Source organism: Rhineura floridana, chromosome 21, assembly GCF_030035675.1.
Source record: "Rhineura floridana isolate rRhiFlo1 chromosome 21, rRhiFlo1.hap2, whole genome shotgun sequence".
NCBI classification, from domain to species: domain Eukaryota; kingdom Metazoa; phylum Chordata; class Lepidosauria; order Squamata; family Rhineuridae; genus Rhineura; species Rhineura floridana.
In genome coordinates, this window is record NC_084500.1 from 6,092,720 (window position 1) to 6,112,673 (window position 19,954).

Consider the following 19,954-nt stretch of genomic DNA (forward strand, 5'->3'; position numbering starts at 1 on the left):
GTCAGAGTGCGGTCACTGCATCCTCCTTCTGGGTGTGGCAGTGCTGCTGCTCGCCAGGATTGGGATGGGGGGATCACTTGGGGGGGATTCAGATGCACCCATGTCCTGACCCTTGAATCTAGCAGTGATCTGGACATGGATTCACAGACTGCAGGGGCACCAGATGGAGAGCTGGGTCAGGATCAGCGCTCAGAGCTGACTACTGGAGATAAGGAGAACGTTGCGCCTGAGGCTGTTGGACTGGAACCCCCAAAGGAACCTCCCAGGCCACTAGGGCCAGAGCCCAGAGCCCCATGGGCACTTTCCTCTGAGAACCTGCATGCCTCCCACCGCAGAGAGTGCTGTTGTGGAATTTACAACTAGGTTCTCTTTGGAGGAGACTCAATAACGAAGCCAAAGCCTGTTTTAAGGTTATTTATTCAGCAAAGTGCTTTACCGGAGCAAAGTACATAACTCAACTAAAAAATGGCAGTTGGGTACAGACATATATATACCCCCACATAGCAATGGTCTCATCCAATTATTCTATGCTACTGTGATGCTCTGCCCCCACACTAGCTACCCTCCTCTATGCATTCCTGTGATATCAGTATCCTTGGCACATGTCCAGTCTGCCACAGCAGTTCTGTTCACTGTTGTCTACGTGACTCCCCTGCTCAGAAGGAATGGCGACCAGAATCCTCCCCAGTGCTTCAGGATGGAAGTTATGAAACAGAGGAGGAGTGCCCTTCTTCAAGCCAGAGAGCTGGCCCTTGAAGGCTCTGAAGTTCTCTCCCAAGGGGGTGGAGGCTGGAGGAGGTGGCCTGGAGATGGAGGCGTTGCTGGAGCAAGTTGCTCCCTTGGAGCTTTCCATGGTCCTGCAATGTTTGACTGGCCTTGCCTCCAACCTCACTGCTTTCTCTGTGGAATCCGGCATTGACCCAGAACACAATAGCACTCATTTGCACACACACCCGATCCTAGTGGTTCCCCTCATCTTACTTCCACCCTGCCATGGCCCATCTTGGTTCTGATGAATGATAGCACCACTGCAGCTGGAAAGGCAGCACAGTGACTGTGCCCACCTCACTCCCTGCAACTGGATGTTCAATTGATAGGACGTCCACCTCTTTACAATGCTAACCTAACACCAAACATCTCTGCCTTGGATCCCCAGTCAGCAAACATCAGCATGTTAAAAAGACATCACTGTGTCGGTGATGAGGAGGAGATATTAAAAATCAGTGGGTTAGACTAGCATTTTTAATGAAGCCAAAAATGTTCTCCCTCCTTTAGACTTGTATGCATCTCTTGTTCCTTCAAATCTTCTAAGTCGGGAAGATGCCCTGGTCATGAACTCCGCATTTGCAGTGATTGTGTCAACAGTTCCCTTGATGCTTGGATAATCCTTTGCATATGAAATATTCATTTTAGATGTTTGGTAATGGTCTTTCATAGGAATGAATTGACCCAACGGGCCAGTGTGCATGGAATGCCAAACCATAGTTTAGTGGAACATGAGCGAGCCTTGGGCTCACATGGTCTCCTCACTCTCTCTAATTCCCTCCCTTAGTATCACATGCGGGTGTGGGGAACCTTTGGCCCTCTAAATGTTGCTGAACTGCAACTCCCATCATCCCTGGCCAGTGGCCATGCTTGCTGGGGCTGATGAGTGTAGTTCAGAAGGACCAGAGGTTCCCCACATCTTAATTCTGGTTGGCCACTGTGGGAAACTGGGTGGTGGACTAGATGGGCCTTTGCCCTGATCCAGCCTCCAGGCTCTTTTTATGCTCTTATGGAGGGATGGTTTAGAACTGCAATTCTATTTGCTGGCTGCAAGATCTGCCTCGCTGCATGGTTGCCTTTGGGAACCATCCAGTAATGAAGGGTTGAATCCGGTGCGGCCAGAATGATAGATAGACCCAGGGCCTGCAGGAAGAGAACATCGCCGCCCAGGGAAGGAGAGTCTGCTGCTGCTGCTGCTGTGGGATCACCACCTCCACCACCCTTCCCTGTGGGACTTCTGCCTGGCAGACCTGGATCCTGCAGGACCAGGCCCCAGGTACCCAGCCAGCTGGGACTGATTGCTACCACCTGTCCCTCTTTGGAGGGATACATAAGCCGGCTGGCTGAGGTGGCCTGGGAGACCCAGGGCCTGCAGGAAGAGAACATCGCCGCCCAGGGAAGGAGAGTCTGCTGCTGCTGCTGCTGCTGCTGCTGCTGCTGCTGCTGCTGCTGCTGCTGCTGCTGCTGCTGCTGCTGCTGCTGCTGCTGCTGCTGCTGCTGCTGCTGCTGCTGCTGCTGCTGCTTCACCACCTCCACCACCCTTCCCTGTGGGACTTCTGCCTGGCAGACCTGCATCCTGCAGGACCAAGCCCCAGGTACCCAGCCAGCTGGGACTGATTGCTACCACCTGTCCCTCTTTGGAGGGATACATAAGCCGGCTGGCTGGGGTGGCCTGGGTGTTTGTTTGTTTTTTGTTTGTTTCTTGTGTGCTGCTTTTTTTTTTTTTTTTTGTGGGATTGAGGAGGATTAATTTTATGAAGTTTTAATTGGAAAATGGCTTTAAATTGTTTAGGACTGTGGTTTGTTTTTGTATATGTATTTTATGTATAGCTTTTTGTTATTGTAAGTCGCCTAGAGTGTCCACTAACCTGGACAGATAGGCGACCAATAAATAAAATATTATTATTATTATTATTATTATTATTATTAAGCCTCCTGCTTTCCCTCAAACTCGGACCGTGTGATTGGGCCGGGGGGGGCAAACCTCGTTCCTGGGGTGGGGGAACAAGAGGAAGCACAGCCTCCGTGCCAGTTCCCGTATGGAAACGGTCCTTATTTTGTTTTTGCTAGATAAATGGGATGGCTTCATCAAAGAAACAGAAGATATCAACACCCTGCGGGAATGTGTGCAAATTCTGTTCAACAGCCGATATGGTGAGTGGGCGTGAAGCGCCTGTTTTTCGTCTGCGGCGCTTATGGTGTGCATATCATTATGGAGCAATTGTGTCGGCTTTTGTGTGTGCGTTGTTTTTCTGGGTGCTTAAAAAAAAACTCTGACGCAACAGTAGATGCCATATGCTACACGTCCCTTTACTTAATTGCTTTCTTGCCGTGACATTTTCTAGGCCCACAGCTTTTAATTAATGCAGATGTCTCTCTTTTTTTAAAAAAATTCTCTGTATCAGTCAGTAAATGTGTAATTGGACTGAAGGGGTCCTTGCAGTGGAAAAGCCCTGTCATAGGAATATAGGAATATATGAGTCAGAATATTGGTCCATCTAGCTCAGTATTTACCCTGACTGACAGCGGCTCTCAAGGGTTTCAAACAGGTGGTTAACTTTGTTTCAAACAAGTCAGCTTCAAACCATAGCTGCTAATGGTGGTGGGTTTAAACTAACCATAATTAATGAATTATTATTATTTATTTATTGAATTTATTAGTCGCCCATCTGGCTGGCTGTCCAGCCACTCTGGGCGACGTACAAAATAGGCATACAGTACCTAGACATTAAAAATCTAAAAACAATGAAGATAAAATCTAGCCAACTCTAAAAGCCTGCCTGAAGAGCCAGGTCTTCAAGGCCTGGCGGAAGCTCATCATAGAAGGGGTGTGGTGGAGATCATTTGGGAGGGAGTTCCACAGGGTGGGGGCCACAACTGAAAAAGCCCTCTCTCTAGTCCTCGCCAGTCTAGCTGTTTTGACTGATGGGATGCAGAGAAGGTCTTTTGAGGCTGATCTTGGTGGGCGGCATAGCTGATGATGCTGGAGGCGCTCCTTTAGATAGACTGGGCCAAAACCACAGCTCCGTGTCTGGTCAATCCAGCAAGCTGTGATTTCACAAAGGTGACAGTTTCCAAATGTCTCTTGATAGATTTCCAAATGTTCCTCCAGGCCTAAAAAGATTTGGGAACCCCGAGTGAGTACATCAGCATCTCCATTCCTACTTTATCCTCATAGCAACCCTGTGAGGTTGGCTTGATTATCTATTAATATGCCACACAAGAACCATGTTTTCTAGGCACCTTTTTCACGGAAAAGAGTACAAACAATTATTTTAAAATGCAATAGAAACTGCATACAAAGCTCAGCATAAAAAAAAGAGACATTGGCATGGCATCACTAAAACTATGCAGCAGATCCAAAACCTCAGTGGGTTCAAACATTTACAGTTTAAAAGGCTGGGAAGATTTACAAAGTAGGCTGAACCTGTCATCAAAAAGACCACAAAGGAGGTGCCAATCAAGCCTCTTGGAGAAGGGCATTCCATAACTGGGGTACCACCACCAAAAAGGCCCTCCACCCACCCCTGTGTCCACCCTTTACATTTCACTTAATGGGGTCACTCAAAGAAGAGCCTCTGAAGAATTTGGGAGGAGTGACCCTTTTGGTAACCAGATCCCAAACCATTTATTGCTTGAAAGGTTGGGCTGCAAGACAGGGGGTGCTCTTGTACATCATGCTAAAAGTGCAGTTTAGTCTCTGAGCCGGTGCATTGTATACCAATGGCTGTGCTGCTTCTTTACAAGGCAGACAGGTTGCCAGAAAGCACAAGGCCGGGATGCGTCTCAACATTTGACTTGCAAAAACCTCTACGTTCAAGGGAAAGTTGCAAGCTGGCTTCATGCCGGTGGTGGACCCAATCTGCGGTGTCTGCTGTAAAGAGCGTCCCGTCTGTTCTAACCCTTAAAGGTTAAATGTTCTGTCACTTTCAGCTGAAGCTTTGGGGCTGGATCACATGGTTCCTGTCCCGTACCGGAAAATTGCTTGCGACCCGGAAGCAGTAGAAATCATCGGCATTCCTGACAAGATTCCGTTCAAGAGGCCCTGCACATATGGAGTCCCCAAGCTCAAGCGAATATTGGAGGAGAGGCACAACATCCACTTTGTGATCAAAAGGTATTTGGTGGATCCGGGAGGCTCAGGGGGGAAACTGCAGATAGCAGAGAGACAGACTCAGAATGAGGGATGTGCTTTCCCTAAAATTGCCATTTCTCTTAAGACTAATTCCAGAGTCCATACCTTTTTGCACACCTGATGACACTGCCTGGACTACGAGGAGGGTGACAGTGTTGGTTAACATGCATTGCAGGTGCAAGGATCCCCTAGGCGTGTAGTTCCTAGGGCTGCTAAGGCCATACGTTGCCCTGGGAAAAACAGCTTTCCCAGGGTTACTGGCACCTGGGGTGCTATTGTTGTGTTCTTCCAAGTGCCAGTGAAGTGGCTGAGGCCCTCAGCCCATGCCCCACCTGGCAGTCCACTGGTGCCGGGCCTGCTTAGAGTACAAGTCTCTTGGTGACTGTAAAGGCTGGCAAAATCCATTTTTTGTTGTCCCGCCGTTAATCCCCATACTACAGGAATATAATATAAAAGTACTTGAATATCTGCAAATATCAAGGATTTCTCCAACATAAAACTTAAGGACAACAACTTCAGTTGTATTACATTTTGCTAATCAACCCAAAGGTTCTTCTTTTGGCTTATTTCTGGTCTCGGAGACTAACTAGGAGAAAGGTAGCTGGAGAGATGAGTTAGAATCATGGAACAATAGAGTTGGAAGGGGCCTATGAGACCATCAAATCCAACCCCCTGCTCAATGCAGGAATCTAGCTTAAAGCATCCCCCGACAGGTGGCTGTCCAGCTGCCTCTTGAAGGCCTCCAGTGATGGAGAGCCCACCGCCTCCCTAGCTCATTGGTCCCATTGTCACACCGCTCTTAACAGCTAGGAAGTTTTTCCTGATGTTCAGCCAAAATCTAGCTTCCTGTAACTTGAGTTGGCGGAGAGGGATTGGGCACTCCTCCCCTGAGCTACTTTTGTACTTAAAATCACCTCCCCACTTTCATCTCTGCAGCTGTTTGGTGGCAAAGCTGTATTTGATATTGCAGGTGAGCTCTGTGATGCCATTTATTTATTTACAGTATGTGTGTGTGTATACACACACACACGCACACTTGTATACTGGAATTTCATTTAAAAATATCAAAGTGCTTTCCAACAATTATATAAATATACACCGTAAAAAAAAACCTACATAAAAATTTAAAGCAGGTCACCAGCTGACTATCATAGTCCTAACATGGATGGATATGACTAACTTAGGTACATTAATTTCAGTAGGACTATTCTGAGTAGAGTTTAGGCCTCATCTGCACTCTACATTTAAAGAGTCATGGCTTCTCCCAAAGAATCCTGGAAACTGTCATTTTTTTAAGGGTGCAGAGGGTTGTTAGGAGACTCTGCAATTCCCAGAGTTTTGTGGGAAGAGGGACTGCCTGTAAAACCACGCTGAGAATTGTAGCTCTGTGAGGGGAATAGGGGTCTCCTCTCAGCACCCTTAGCAAACTACAGTTCCCAGGATTCTTTGGGGGAAGCCATGGCCGTTTAAAGTGGTAGGATACTGCTTTAAATATGTAGTGAAAATGGGGTCTTAGTTGGATAAAAGCATAACCTTGACAGCAGAGAAGGATGCAGATTATCCAGACATGAATGGTTGATTGATTGATTGATTGAAGGTTGATGTGATTACCTTTGAAACACCACTGCAAATAGTTATAGTGGTTCTTCACTCCTGCTACATGATATCAAGTGGGTGGTAGTTGCCACTAAGATCAGTGCATGAACCACCAGCTGAAGATCATAAATGAAGCCTTGAATTATCTTGCACCTCCCCTCTTCTCCTGAACAGTTTCCTTTTCCTTTACAGGATGTTTGACGAAAGAATTTTTACAGGTATGTGAGGCACCTTCTTTCATTTTGGGGAAGGGCTGTAGGCCAGCGGTAGGGCGCATACTTTGTCCGCAGAGAAGCCCAGATTCAGTCCTCAACAGTGACGGCTGTTGGGCTTCACGTCAGGTTGGTATTAGGGAGAGCATTGGGTCCCAAGCCATTTAGGGCTTTCTATGCTAGTACTAACACTGGTAGCTCACTGACAGCCATTACTGAGGTCCACCAGTCACCAAAGAGCAGTGCAAAGGGAAGAAACAGTAAGAAGACTGAGGCATAGAATCACAGAGTTGGAAGGGGCCTATAAGGCCATCGAGTCCAACCCCCTGCTCAATGCAAGAATCCAACTTAAAGCATCCCCAATGGGTGGCTGTCCAGCTGCCTCTTGAAGGCCTCCAGTGTTGGAGAACCCGACACCTCCCTCGGTCATTGCTTCCATTGCTGTACCACTCTAACAGTTAGGAAATTTTTCCTGATGTTCAGCTGAACTCTGGCTTCCTGCAATTTGAGCCCATTATTCCGTGGCCTGCACTCTGGGACGATCGAGAAAAGATCCTGTTACCTCCACAATTTTGTCCTCGCTGGTCTGCAACTGCTGACCTCAATACCAGGTTAAGGCAGAATATGGGAGAACTGAGAGATTCCCACAATGGCCCTGAAGTGCCTTCGGTAATTTTTCACAGTAATGTTTGCAGGTGACCTGCACAGGCTCAGTATGGGTTATATCCAATGCTAGTCCTATACTCAGAGTAGGCTCATTGAAAAGAATGGACATGACGAACGTGAATCCATTCATTTGAACGGGCTTACTCTGAGTCAGATTGTCTTTTGTGCAATGCAGAGTCCCAAATCCATTGGGTTGTATTCAGTTAACTTTTAGTCAGAGGCTTATCTTTGTCATGGCCATTCATTTCAATGGGCCTACTTTGAGTAAAATTTGCTTGGATGCAACCCCTTGGGAGGAAGTTGGGCTCTTTGGGGAGGGGTGTAGCTCAGTGGGTAGAGCACTGCTTTGCATGCAGAAGGTCCCAGGTTCAACTTCTGGCATCTCCAGGTTGTGCTGGGAGGGACTCCTGCCTGCAACCATGGAGAGCTGCTGCCAGTCAGTGTAGAGAATACTGAGCTAGACGGACCGAATGCTTGACTCAGTATAAGGCAGCTTTGTATGTTGTCTTTCCTTTTCGTTGGGCATCACTTTCCCAGGGAGCTTTAGGACCATTCTCTCCCCCATAATTTCTGTACTTCACAAATCTTTAATGAATGGCTGAGTGACTGGGAGTAGGGGCATGTGGGAGAAAGAGGCTATGCCTGGCCACTGACATTATGACGTCCAGATTTCTGCCCCTGGAAAACATCCGTTTGTTCTTTCTTCCGCCGTGCCGCCCAATTCTCTCAACCAGGAAGTAAATTTACCAAAGATACAACCAAGATAGAACCGTCCAGCCCTTCTGGGGAAATCTCACCTGATCCACATAGAATGGCGTTTCTTGACCTAGCAGGAACTTCACAGGCCAATCACAGGTAAGCTTATATCAATTGGTAAGCTTATATCATTCTCTATAGAATCTTAAGAGTTGGAGGGGTCTTTCAAGGCCATTGAGTCCAACCCTGTGCTCAGTGCAGGAATCCAAATTAAAGCATCCCTGACAGGAGACTCTTGAATGCCCCCAGTGTTGGAGAGCCCACCACCTCCCTAGTTTCACTGGTTTCATTGTCGTACCACTCTAACAGTTAGGAAGTTTTTCCTGATGGTCAGTCAAAATCTGGGTTTCTGTAACTTGAGCCCATTGTGCTGGCTGAGACTGATGGGAGTTGTAGTCCAAAGCATCTGGATGGTACTAGATGTGGGTGAAGATGGACCTAGTCTAACCTCCTTCTTGATGTCAGAAATCTAGAATTAGAGCATCCCCAACAGGTGAGTGCCTACCCTCTGCCTTGAAGACCTCCACAGAGAAGAAGATTCCACCCACCCCTCTAAGTCATCGGTCCCTGTGTCGAACTGTTCTTACCCTAGGGGTGTTTCTCTCGAAAGTTCAGTCGAATAACTTTTTGCCGTGTTCACATTGCACTTTTTCAGTTCCATCCCCACAAGATTTATCAAGAGGTGTGAAAGAGGTTATTGGAAAGCCAGATTTTTCTCACTCAAAAAGTGTCCATGATCTTTCCCTGTAAAAAAAAAAAAAATCCCTCTGAAACTTGACATCACAACATAAGATCGTAAGAAGAGGCCTTACTGGATCAGATCCTGAAGTCCGCCTTATCCAAATTTTGTTTGTTTAGCAAGCCCAGAATTAGGACATGAAGGCTCAGGCAGCACCTGGTATTCAAAGATATACTCTTTCTGAACGTGGAGGGTCTTTTTAGCTATTGCTTATTTTTTCATTTCTGAATTGTTTCCCCTGAATATCCCGAAGGGATTTACAGTATAACAGCATATAAAACAGTTACCTATGCAAAAACATTTAAAATAATTGCGAAGCAACAAACAGAACTTCACCCAAGCTTGCTCTGGTTCACATGTGCTTCTGGGAATCACATAAAAATGTGTGCAGTAATTGTGATTAACAAAATGGAGATTTTTCCTTTTCTAGCAAAATGTTTTGGCTTCCGCCTTCACCACCTGCAAACATACAGATGTCATGATGCTATTACCATCTTTGAGGGTGGAATGCTCAGAGGAGCTTCATTCGCAGAAGCAGAGCGATGTTTGTACTGTCCTCCAAGTTGAGGCCATGTTGTGCCAATGTGTCCAAAAATCCACTCTCTTACTGTTGTCGGATCTGTCGGCATCTCCGTAGCTGTTATACATAAGTCTAACAGCCTGTGGTTTTCGGTGTTGAAACCTTTTGCAACTGGCTGCTCCATTTTTGTAGTTGAAATCTCTAATTTGTGGTTTCTGAAACATGTTCGTAGGTCAGTTGTCGTTTTATCTAGATAGGACATCCTAGTTTGTTTGCAAGCAATGACATAAGTTATATTGCAGGGCCTGCAGGTGATGTTCGGTTTGATGTAATATGTTCTGCCCATCCTAGTGCTTTTAAAAGTAGTTGTCTCCATGAAGTACCCACAGGTGATACAGCATTTGGAACGACAAGTATGAGATCCAGGATTGCTGATGGGTGGCTTAAATATAGTTCTCACTAATAGTTTACGCAAATTAGGAGGGTGGTGAAATACTATAACCAGGAGGCTTGTTGATGGCTTTCACTTGATGTTGAGAGTTTGCTAACAGTTGGTAGCTCTTTCTGATTGTCAGGTGACTGTTAGGAGACGCTGGATGGGATTCTACCACAAATGGAATACTTCTTTGTTTTTTGAAACCTCATTTTGATGGTGGAGGTTTTCTCTAGATAGGACAGAGGCTCAGGGGATGTTGCAATCAGTTACATGTGGAGGATATCCACAGAGAAGAAGGAGTTCCTTAAGTTCGCTGATGCTTCTTTGCTATTTTTCTGTGCTGTTGCACACACGTTTGATTCAGAGAGCTAAGCTATAAATAGTATTTTCTTTTCTTTTTTTTACAATAATTTTTATTCAATTTTTCATAAAACATACAAAACAAAATCATAAAACATTCAAAGACAAAAAACAAAACAAAACAAAAATGATTAAACAAAAAAATAAAATGTTGACTTCCCATTTGTCACAGATCAAATCAGTTATAGGTCTACAATATATAACAATCCTGTCTCTTAAATTATATTATAAAATCATTCCTCCAGTAGTTATCTTAATTAATCATCAAATCTCATAAACATTACTTTATTCTTTCCACAAAAAGTCAAAGAGAGGTTTCAATTCTTTAAGAAATATATCTATCAATTTTTCTCCAAATAAACATGTCGATTAATCCATCTCGTTAATAAGAATAATAATCTTATTGTCATAACCATAGTCCAAATAAACATATCGATTAATCCATCTCATCAAAATCTGTTAGGTCCAATAATTTCAATAGCCATTATTCCATTATCCATATTAATTCCATCTTCCATCTTCAATAGTCCTGTTAAGTCCAGTAATTTCAGTGTCCAATCTTCCATTATCAGTATTCCATAATAATCTTGCTGTCATAGCCATAGTCATATAATAAGAGTCTGATGGGAATTTCCTCTATCCCAAATATTTTCTTGCCATCAATTCTGAATAAGTTGCTGAAATATTGTTGTAAAGTCATATCTCTGTTCTTCTTTTTTACAGAATGCACTGGCTCATCTCTTGAGAGTTTTTCCATTGTCACATGGCTGCAGTTAATTCCATAGATTTTCTCTATATCAAGCTCCATCACATCATTCCAGTCCAGAAGATTATCCAAGCCATTGATAACTTTATCTCTAATATCTTCATTAATTTCTTCAGAGATAACGTTAAATTCCAAACAGTAGATTTTATTTCTAATATCCATAAACTCCAGATCTTTTTCCAATTCCACATTTGTTCCAATCTCCAGGGCTTGTATCTTCCCTTTATTTTTTCTTTTCTCATCTCTGATCTCATTCTCCTCTCTCACAGGATCCCCTATTTCTTTAAGCTCCTGCGTCATTTTGCTCAGTTCAATTTTCAGCTCCTTACTGCCCTGTCGCAGGGTTTGTTTCGTTATCTCAATCTCATCCATTATTTTCTGAAACATAATTACTTCCAGATTCTCAGCCACTTTCTTGATTGCCATTTTTAAAACCATGAAAACAAAACAAAACAAAAATAAAGAAGAACCACTTCTTATTTCAGCAACAATTGGGTTAATATTCCAGGCTTGATGACATCACAGTATAAACAGAGCAGCCTGCCTTATCTCTCTATGTTCAAGAATACAAAACAAATTTAGTTCCCAGCATCAAAACAGTTAGTGGCGTCGTGAAGAAGCAGATTCGTCAAAATAAAATAGACCAAAAAGAGAATAGTCCCAGACAATATAATGTTCCTCGGAATAGAAATCCCTCTTCTGTGTATATCTTTAGAATGCACTTCCAGGACAGCTTTTTGCAATAGAAACAGAGATAAGCTGTTAATTTCGTGAATAACAGAGAAGAGTTATAGCTCACCCAGAAGTTCTTTAAAGCTGATTCATTTGACCAATCTCTTTTTGCTGCAACAATTTAAACCAAGTAAAAAAAAGAATAGAAAGAAGGGTGCTTGCCTGTTAGTCCGTTTTCTCTTTGAAGAAAAGATAAACGTATCGCATTAATCAGATAGAGCTTGTTCGGAAGTCCGTCCGGCATTGCTGGCTGGACCTTTTCTCATAAATTAATGAAATCCAGTCCTCCCAACAAAAACAGGCTTTTGAGGTTGATCTCTACGTTTCTCCCTGCCCGGGAGAAATTTCATCAGTCAAAAAAAAAATGTTCTGACTGATTTATATCTGAATAAGCTTCTTCTGCGGCGGGAGCCCGTCTCAAAAGCAGGCACAAGCGAAGTCACCCTTCCCGGAAGTCCAGCTATAAATAGTATTTTCCTTGATATGTTTAGGATGGCAGGATTTCCAGGTGTGGGCATCAATAGGTTTGTTGTAGAGATCCGTGGCTATTTTGTGTTCTCAGTGGAGAGAAGGACAAGGAAAGGGATGTATAGATTGTCATTGGTGCTACTGAATTGTAAAAGCAGGATGAATGGAGTACATACACAATTTAAAATATATAAAAATATAAAAACAGTTTAAAATGACAACACTGCATACATAAAATCAATTCAAATTCAAGAGAGTTATCAACTGGGATAAAGATTTTAGAAGGCTTGTTGAAAGGGGAATGTCTTGAGCAGGCACAAAAAAGATAATAGAGAAGGCACCTGTCTGATACACAGTGGGAGGCAGTTCCAAAGGATAGGTGCCACCACACTAACGGCCCGGTGCCAACATCATACGGAACGGACCTCCTGAAAAGGTGGTATTTCCAGGATGCCCTCTCCTGCAGAATCCAGTGCTCGGTTAGGTATGTGGTTGGCTGTCAGTTGGGAATGTCAGTGGCTATTATAGCTCGGACATAACCACTGACAGACCCTACCCTCCATGAAATTGTCTAATCTCTGTTTCAAGCCTACTCAGCCAGTGCCACATCTTACGGCAGTGAGTTCCATAAATCAATTATGTGGTGGTTTCCCATGGGCTGCATTGCGGCCACACGAAAGGCCTCAATCAGGACCCTTGGCCTTACGCCTGACACGTGTGAAACCATTTGCTAGTAGATCAAATATTTTCCTCTTTTGTTGTATACTCCTTTGCCATATATAACAGGCTACAACAATGGTGTTTCTTTTTGTGATGGTGTTTTTTCCACCAAACTGGCAGAGCAGGATCAAAAGTTTAAATAATGCTGGAAGTAGATAGGCCTAGGTTTGCCAACAGGGTATCTGCTGGCACTAATGTGCCCACAAGTGCCCCCTGTGGCACCAGCAAAAGATCTCAGTAAATATCCCCCCGAAAGCTGCAGACAAACTGGGATCTGAACATCAAAATTCCACAAGATAGAGTGATATGAACTAGTTATATGAAAACATTTTTGTCATAAATATGAACAATTAAAGTTGATGTAGCCTTTCAATACTCATCTGAAATAAATCAAATCAGCCTGACTACAACTGAGCCAAACACCTTTTGACCATGGGTCTTCTGCAGTGGTCTATTATAAACATATTGTTTACAATATGTAACATACAAAAAACTCACATTCAAAATACCACATTCAAGAGGAACTCAAGAATAAAATAAGCTTAAATCCCAGATCCTAACGTGGGCCCCATCCGCACCATACATTTAAAGCACCATCATACCACATTAAACAGTCATGGTTTCCCCCAAAGAATCCTGGGAACTGTAGTTGATGAAGGGTGTTGAGAGTCTCCCTGGGAAGAGAGATTGATTGTTAGACCGTTCTGGGAGCTGTAGCTCTGTGAGGGGAAAAGGGGTCCCCTAGCAACTCTCAGCACCCTTCACAAACTACAGTTCCCAAGATTATTTGGGGGAAGCCATGACAGTTTAATGTGGTTTGATACTGTTTTAAATGTACCGTGCAGATGACGCCTTGGAGGTTACTACTGGCTCCTTTTGAAGATTATTGTTTGCAATCAAACATACACTTTCCTCATTTAATGATTTGGTAAGGACTAAGGGAACAAGCTTCAACTGGTGGTCCTTAGATTTAAGCTTATTTTCCTCTTGTGTTCTTATTGTAGGGGGCATTTTGGACTTGATCCGTTCCTCATACATGTTACATATTAAGACGACTGATTTGATTCCCCCCCCCAAATTAGTATTTATATTTCATGACAGCTTTAATTCGTTCATATTTATGATACAACATTTTCGTGTAACTAGATCATATTACTCTGTTTTGAGAGATTTTGATGTTCAGATGGGATTTTGATGATCCCAATTTGTGTGCAGTTTTTTTTTTTTGTGCGTGTTTGTTGGACTGTTGGGTTGGGACATCATTCCTGTTTGTTGGGCCCCGTAAAAATTCCCTCAAAAATCCACAGTGCTCAGTTCCTGTTTCTCTTGGTTTGGCCTCTCCCTGCATTGCACGTAGGTCCTGTTTGTGGGCCGCCCATAGGCATCTACAAGAACAGGGTGCTAGACCACAAGGGCCCTTGACCTGACCCAGCAGGCCTTCGCTGGAGTTCCCCAGGGCTTGATTTTATGATTATTCATGTTTATACTGCTGCAAGGAGATTATTTAGTTATAAATGGAAAAAAGAAAGACGTTCTGACAATCTCAGACTATTAACGTTATTAAGGATCTGGGATGCAGCAAATATGATTAAATTAACAAATCTTGACAGAGCCAGAAGAGACAGTAAAACAGATAATAAGTTTATGGATAAATGAAACCTTGGAATCTGATGGGTTGGGACTCTCGCCAAAGTGAGCAATTACAAATGTCTTTCAAGAACTTAATTGGATGCTTCCATGATGTGAACTTTTGTTGATTTGTAAATCAACTACATTAACAGTGCAATTCCTATACACAGTGGGGGCTCCATGTCAGTGGGGCAGTGGAATCCACTCTGGTTTTTTACAGGAGCTCTCCAAGGTGGTGAATTTCAGCACCTTGGAGAGCTCCTGGAAAACCCCCAGAGTGGATTCCATTGCTCTACTGACATGCAGCCAGCCTCCGCTGCCTATACATATCTGCTCAGAAGTAAGTTCCATTGAGCTCAATGGGGCTTTCGGCCACATGAGCAGGTATATGATTGCAGCCAATGGCTGCCTACACATTATATATTTAAAGCTCATCCCCCACATAGAATACTGGGATCTGTAGTTTGTTAAGAGTGCTGGGAATTGAGGCTCTGTGAGGAGGAAACTACAATTCCCAGAATTCTTTTTTGGGGAGGAAGGGAGGGGTGATGTGTTTTAAACATATTGTGTGTATGCAGCCTGTTGGTTGTATTCAACAGTATCCTACTCATAGCAGACCCATTGAAATTAATGAACCTATGTTAGTGAAGTCTATTAACTTCACTGGGCCTACTCTGGGAGGAAGGGCAGGATATAAATTTATTTCTTTATTTATTATTTGATTTATATCCTGCCTTCCCAGCAGGAGCCCAGGGCAGCAAACAAAAGTGCTAAAAACACTTTAAAACATCATAAAAACAGACTTTACAATACATAAAAGAAAACATCTTTAAAAACATTTTTTTTAAAAGCTTTCAAGACATCTTTTTTTAAAAAAGGTTAAAAACATATTAAAAAGCCATTCCAACAGAGACGCAGACTGGGATAAGGCTCAACTTAAAAGGCTTGTTGAAAGAGGAAGGTCTTCAATTGGCGCCAAAAAGATAACAGAAATGGCTCCAGTCTAATATTTAAGGGGAGGGAATTCCACAGGGTAGGTGCCGCCACACAAATTTAATAAATAAATAATAAATACTCTGAGTAAGACTAGCACTGAATACCATCCTATGACTTTATTTTTCTTTGCCTTAAAATTCATTTAAAAATAGATATATACTTATATTTGGACTCCTATTTTTTAATGACCCTCCTCTGATTTCCCCATCAATATTGGCATTCCGCCAGTTCCTGAAGACACGCCTGTTTACACAACCATTTCCTTGATCCTCCTGACTTGAATCTCCTGCTCTGATGGTTGTTTTAACTGTTATTCTGTTTTAATCATTTTGTTTATCCTGCTTGTTAATTATGGATGTTTTAATGTAATTTTGCTATGTATTTTAATTATAGTAGCTGTATTTTTATGTGTTTTTATTCATGTTTGCTGCTGACCCATTATTTCTTTTGTGAAACGCCTTCACGTTTCTTCTTGAAATGAAATGTAGATTATTATTACTATTATTATTTCATTTGCCAGGTCTGAAAAATGCCCCATTTCTGGAGAGTGTGAACCAGGTAAGCTGCAGGATGTTTGTCAGGTCACCCAAAGCTCTGGGCATAGTACTTAGTTCAGCTGATTGGTGGTGCCTGAAAACACCATTTGGCTGAGCCTTGTCCTGTCTTTACCTGCCCCATATGACATCAGCTGTAGGGCAGGTGGGAGTGGCTTGGCCAAAATGGCCTGATGGGCCAAATGGGGAGGCCTGGCGATGGTGGAGACTGGTGGCTCCAATGTCAGAGGGGCAGTGAATCCTCTCTAGGTTTTAGTCCATACTTTCAAGGAGCTGTCCAAAGTGCTGCACCTATTTTGGCAATATATCTGTTTGGGGAATAGGTTTCAGGACCTTGGACAGCTCCTTGCAAGTTCAGTCTGGATCAGCCTTTTCCAACCAGTGTGCTGCCAGATGTTGTTGTAGACCACAACTCCCATGAGCCTCAGCCAGCATTGCTAATGGTCAGGAAAGATGGGGATTATAGTCCAGCAACATCTGGAGGCACACTGGTTGAGAAAGGCTGGTCTAGATTCACTGCCCCACTGACATCGGAGCTGCCAGTCTCCACTGCCTGGCGGGTCTTCTTAGAACCGTGGGGCAGAGATTCCCTACCCCTACTTTAGGGCCACACAACGGCTCCATTGTATCAAGATGGTAAAATGGGGAAGGGCCATAGCTCAGTGGCGGTGCATCTGTCTTGCGTCCAGGAAGTCCCAGCTTCAGTCTGGGTTGATTGTGGCACAGCACCTGCTTTGAGTGTCGAAGGTCCTAGGTCCCATCCCTGACATCGCCAGGTAAGGCTGGGAAAGACTCTTGCCCAAAGCCCTGGAGAGCTGCTGCCAGTCAGTGCAGACAGTATGGAGCTCGCTGGACCCGTGGCCTGACTTGGTATGAGTGAGCTTCCCATGTCGTCACCCGCCCGTGCTCTTGCCGTTTCTCACTCTCCATTTTCCTTGGTAGGTACTTCGGGAGAACTTGGAGGAATAAAACGCATCAAAATGGAACCGGATGAAGTGGATATCATCCAAATCACCGTTTCAGGTAGAACAAAGGAAAGCTCCCAATGATGCCAGCAGGGTTAAGGCCGTGTTTAGACTGATAGCAACTACATAGAGGAGTTCGCAGCCTGCTGGGCTACTGTCAGGCCCACGGCCACTGCTCTTGCCGCAGGAACCCCAAAAGGCCCCTGCCCCAAGTGTTTCAGCATCACCAGCCCGGGGCCGTAGCTCAGTGGTTAGAGCATCTGCTTTCTTTGCATGCAGAAGGTCCCAGGTTCAGTCCATGGCACGGCATCTCCAGGTAGGGCTGAGAAATGCTCAGGAGATGCTGCCAGTCAGTGTTGACAATTCTGAGCTAGCTAGACCAATGGCCTTACTCAGCATGAGGCAGCTTGCTATGAAAGCATTGGAATGTTTGGAGCATTGAGTGCGGGATGGTGTGTACCCCATTCTCAAGGGCTCAAGCTTTTGAAAAAACTAGTTGTTAAGCTTAAAGTGAGTAACTTTACACTTCTAACTTAATGTAAACAGAGAATTTCTAGCTGCAATGGCAAAGCCAGGGAACTGCAGGCAATCTCCAGGGCCACCTTCTTATTTATTTATTTATTTGTTATTTGATTTATACCCCACCCTTCCTCCCAGCAGGAGCCCAGGGCGGCAAACAGAAATGCTAAAAACACTTTAAAACATCATAAAAGACCTTAAAAGGTGAAGGTGTCCCCGCACTTGTAGTGCGATTCATTTCCGACTCTTAGGGTGACGTCTTGCGACGTTTACTAGGCAGACCGTATATATGGGGTGGGATTGCCAGTTCCTTCCCCGGCCTTTCTTTACCCCCCAGCATATGCCGGGTACTCATTTTACCGACCACGGATGGATGGAAGGCTGAGTGGACCTCGACCCCTTTTACCGGAGATTCGACTTCCTCCTTCCGTTGGAATCGAACTCTGGCTGTGAGCAGAGCTTCGGCTGCGTTACCGCCACTTACCACTCTGCACCACGGAGGATCTTATAAAAGACCTGAAAATACATTAAAACAAAACAACGTTAAAAACATTTTTAAAAAAGCTTTAAAAACATCTTTTTAAAAAAAAATACTCATTTTATATCTCATCCTTCCTTCCAAAGGAGCCCAAGGTGGTGAACACGTCAATAATAAAACAATTTTTTAAAATCTAAACACTTAACCACACTCTTTTGTTATGTGCCTCCAAGTCGACTACGACTTATGGCGACCCTATGAATCAGTGACCTCCAAGAGCATCTGTCATGAACCACCCTATTCAGATCCTTTAAAAATGTTCCTTCAACCTGTGGTTGCAGTGTGCAAGCTTTCAGGTCACACAGAACGCATCCGCAGCTAGGATGTTGAAAAAAGTTTCTGGGTTTGAACCTCCTGCTGAATGTCCGTCTCTTCTCTCATTTCAGATAAAGGCCCCAGCAATGATTTGCAACATAATGAGAAGCTGATGGAGGGCAAAGGTGAGTTTGGCTCCTGGCCTGTGTCCCTGAAGGATTGCCTCTTCCAACATAACCCTGTGTGTATCCTGAGAACAACTTCATAGGACCTCCTCCAGGTGCCCCACCATTGCAGATGAGATGGAGGAGGAGGGGAAGAAGGGCCTTCTTGGTGTTGGTTCCCCACTAGAGGAATAGCCTCTTCAGACAAGCTCACCTGGAGCATAGTCTGGAAAAACATTTTAATTAGAGACGGGCAAATCTGTCTATTTCCTGTCCATTTCATTGTCATGTGCTTTGAGCCTTCGTTCCCTTTTGTTTCTGAACTTATCTGCAATCCTTTTCCCCCCTCTCAAATATACCTATTTAAATGCTTATGTTTAAACTGCTGAAAACTGGGTCACAACTTTCAGAGGAGTGGGAAATCTGGCAGACCACTCCCACTCCGTTCCAGTCTGAGAAGTGCAGCTCAGGACTGTTTATATCAGAAATCACAGAGATAAATTCCTGTTACTGGCTTTAATACTAAAATTCCTGTTCCTGAAATGTGGCTTCTGTGGGTACAAGGGTATCCTTGAGGGCTTTCCCTGGTTCCCATGAAGCCTCTGGGCAACCCCCTGACTAGGGTGGCTACCTCCCCTCGCACCCCCTCCCCTCCAAAAACAGTACATAGAGCTGAAGGGGAAAGTTAGAAGACCTTTCCATTTTGCATAGCTCAGATCAGGAGCTGAACAGAAAGCAGAGCCACTAACTGAAAGGGTAGGAGGGAAAGGGAGTGATCTGGGAGACTGGGGGGAAGGAACAGATTGTCTGGGGGGGAGAAAGGGGGTGCTGCAGGAGTTGGGCAAGAGAGAAAACAGAGGGCCAGAGGAAAGGCACGTTTACACACACACATACGGAAGCCCGGTGGTGGCTGGAGGCTGCATGTCAGTGGGGCAGTGGAGTCCACTCCAGGTTTTAGTCTGAACTGCTCCTTGAAAGTTTGGACTAAAACCTGGAGCGGATCCCACTGCCCCACTGACGTGGAGCCACCAGTTGCCACTGCAGGAGTCAGATCCAGTAAAACAGATCCTCTTGAAATTGCCTATTTTCCCTTTCATCAGCCACCACCAAATGACAGGTCACGTCTGTCTCCCCTGACTAAGCATTGGATCAGCATCTTTTATGATGCTGGCAAGCACCAGAACTGTGTTTTTTACTATATAGTTTATTATTTTATTTTAAAATATTTCTATCCCTCCCTTCTACCCTATAATAGGGCGCTCAGGGCGGCTTACGAAAATAAAATCAAACACATACATAATAAAATTGTAAACAGTAAAATCACAAAAACATTAAAATAAGTTAAAATGCATAAAATACAATTAAAATACATAAAATACAATTAAAATACATAAAATACAATATATATACACACACACATACACACAGGCCCGCCCTTAGCATGTGCAGGGCCCGGGGCAAAA

The 19,954-nt window shown here is 44.1% G+C and overlaps 1 protein-coding gene across 3 annotated transcripts in view; it reads left to right on the forward strand.

The window, feature by feature from the left end:
- The window catches only part of GTF2IRD1 (GTF2I repeat domain containing 1), a 153,412-nt gene that overhangs the window by 93,993 nt on the left and 39,465 nt on the right, over positions 1–19,954 (forward strand). For all 3 annotated transcript variants that reach the window (XM_061604893.1, XM_061604895.1, XM_061604894.1), the window contains exons 8-14: positions 2,836–2,919; positions 4,699–4,882; positions 6,689–6,714; positions 8,109–8,229; positions 16,017–16,054; positions 16,993–17,073; positions 18,459–18,512. In XM_061604893.1, the coding sequence (XP_061460877.1) occupies positions 2,836–2,919; positions 4,699–4,882; positions 6,689–6,714; positions 8,109–8,229; positions 16,017–16,054; positions 16,993–17,073; positions 18,459–18,512 (588 nt within the window). The remainder of the gene's footprint in view (positions 1–2,835; positions 2,920–4,698; positions 4,883–6,688; positions 6,715–8,108; positions 8,230–16,016; positions 16,055–16,992; positions 17,074–18,458; positions 18,513–19,954) is intronic.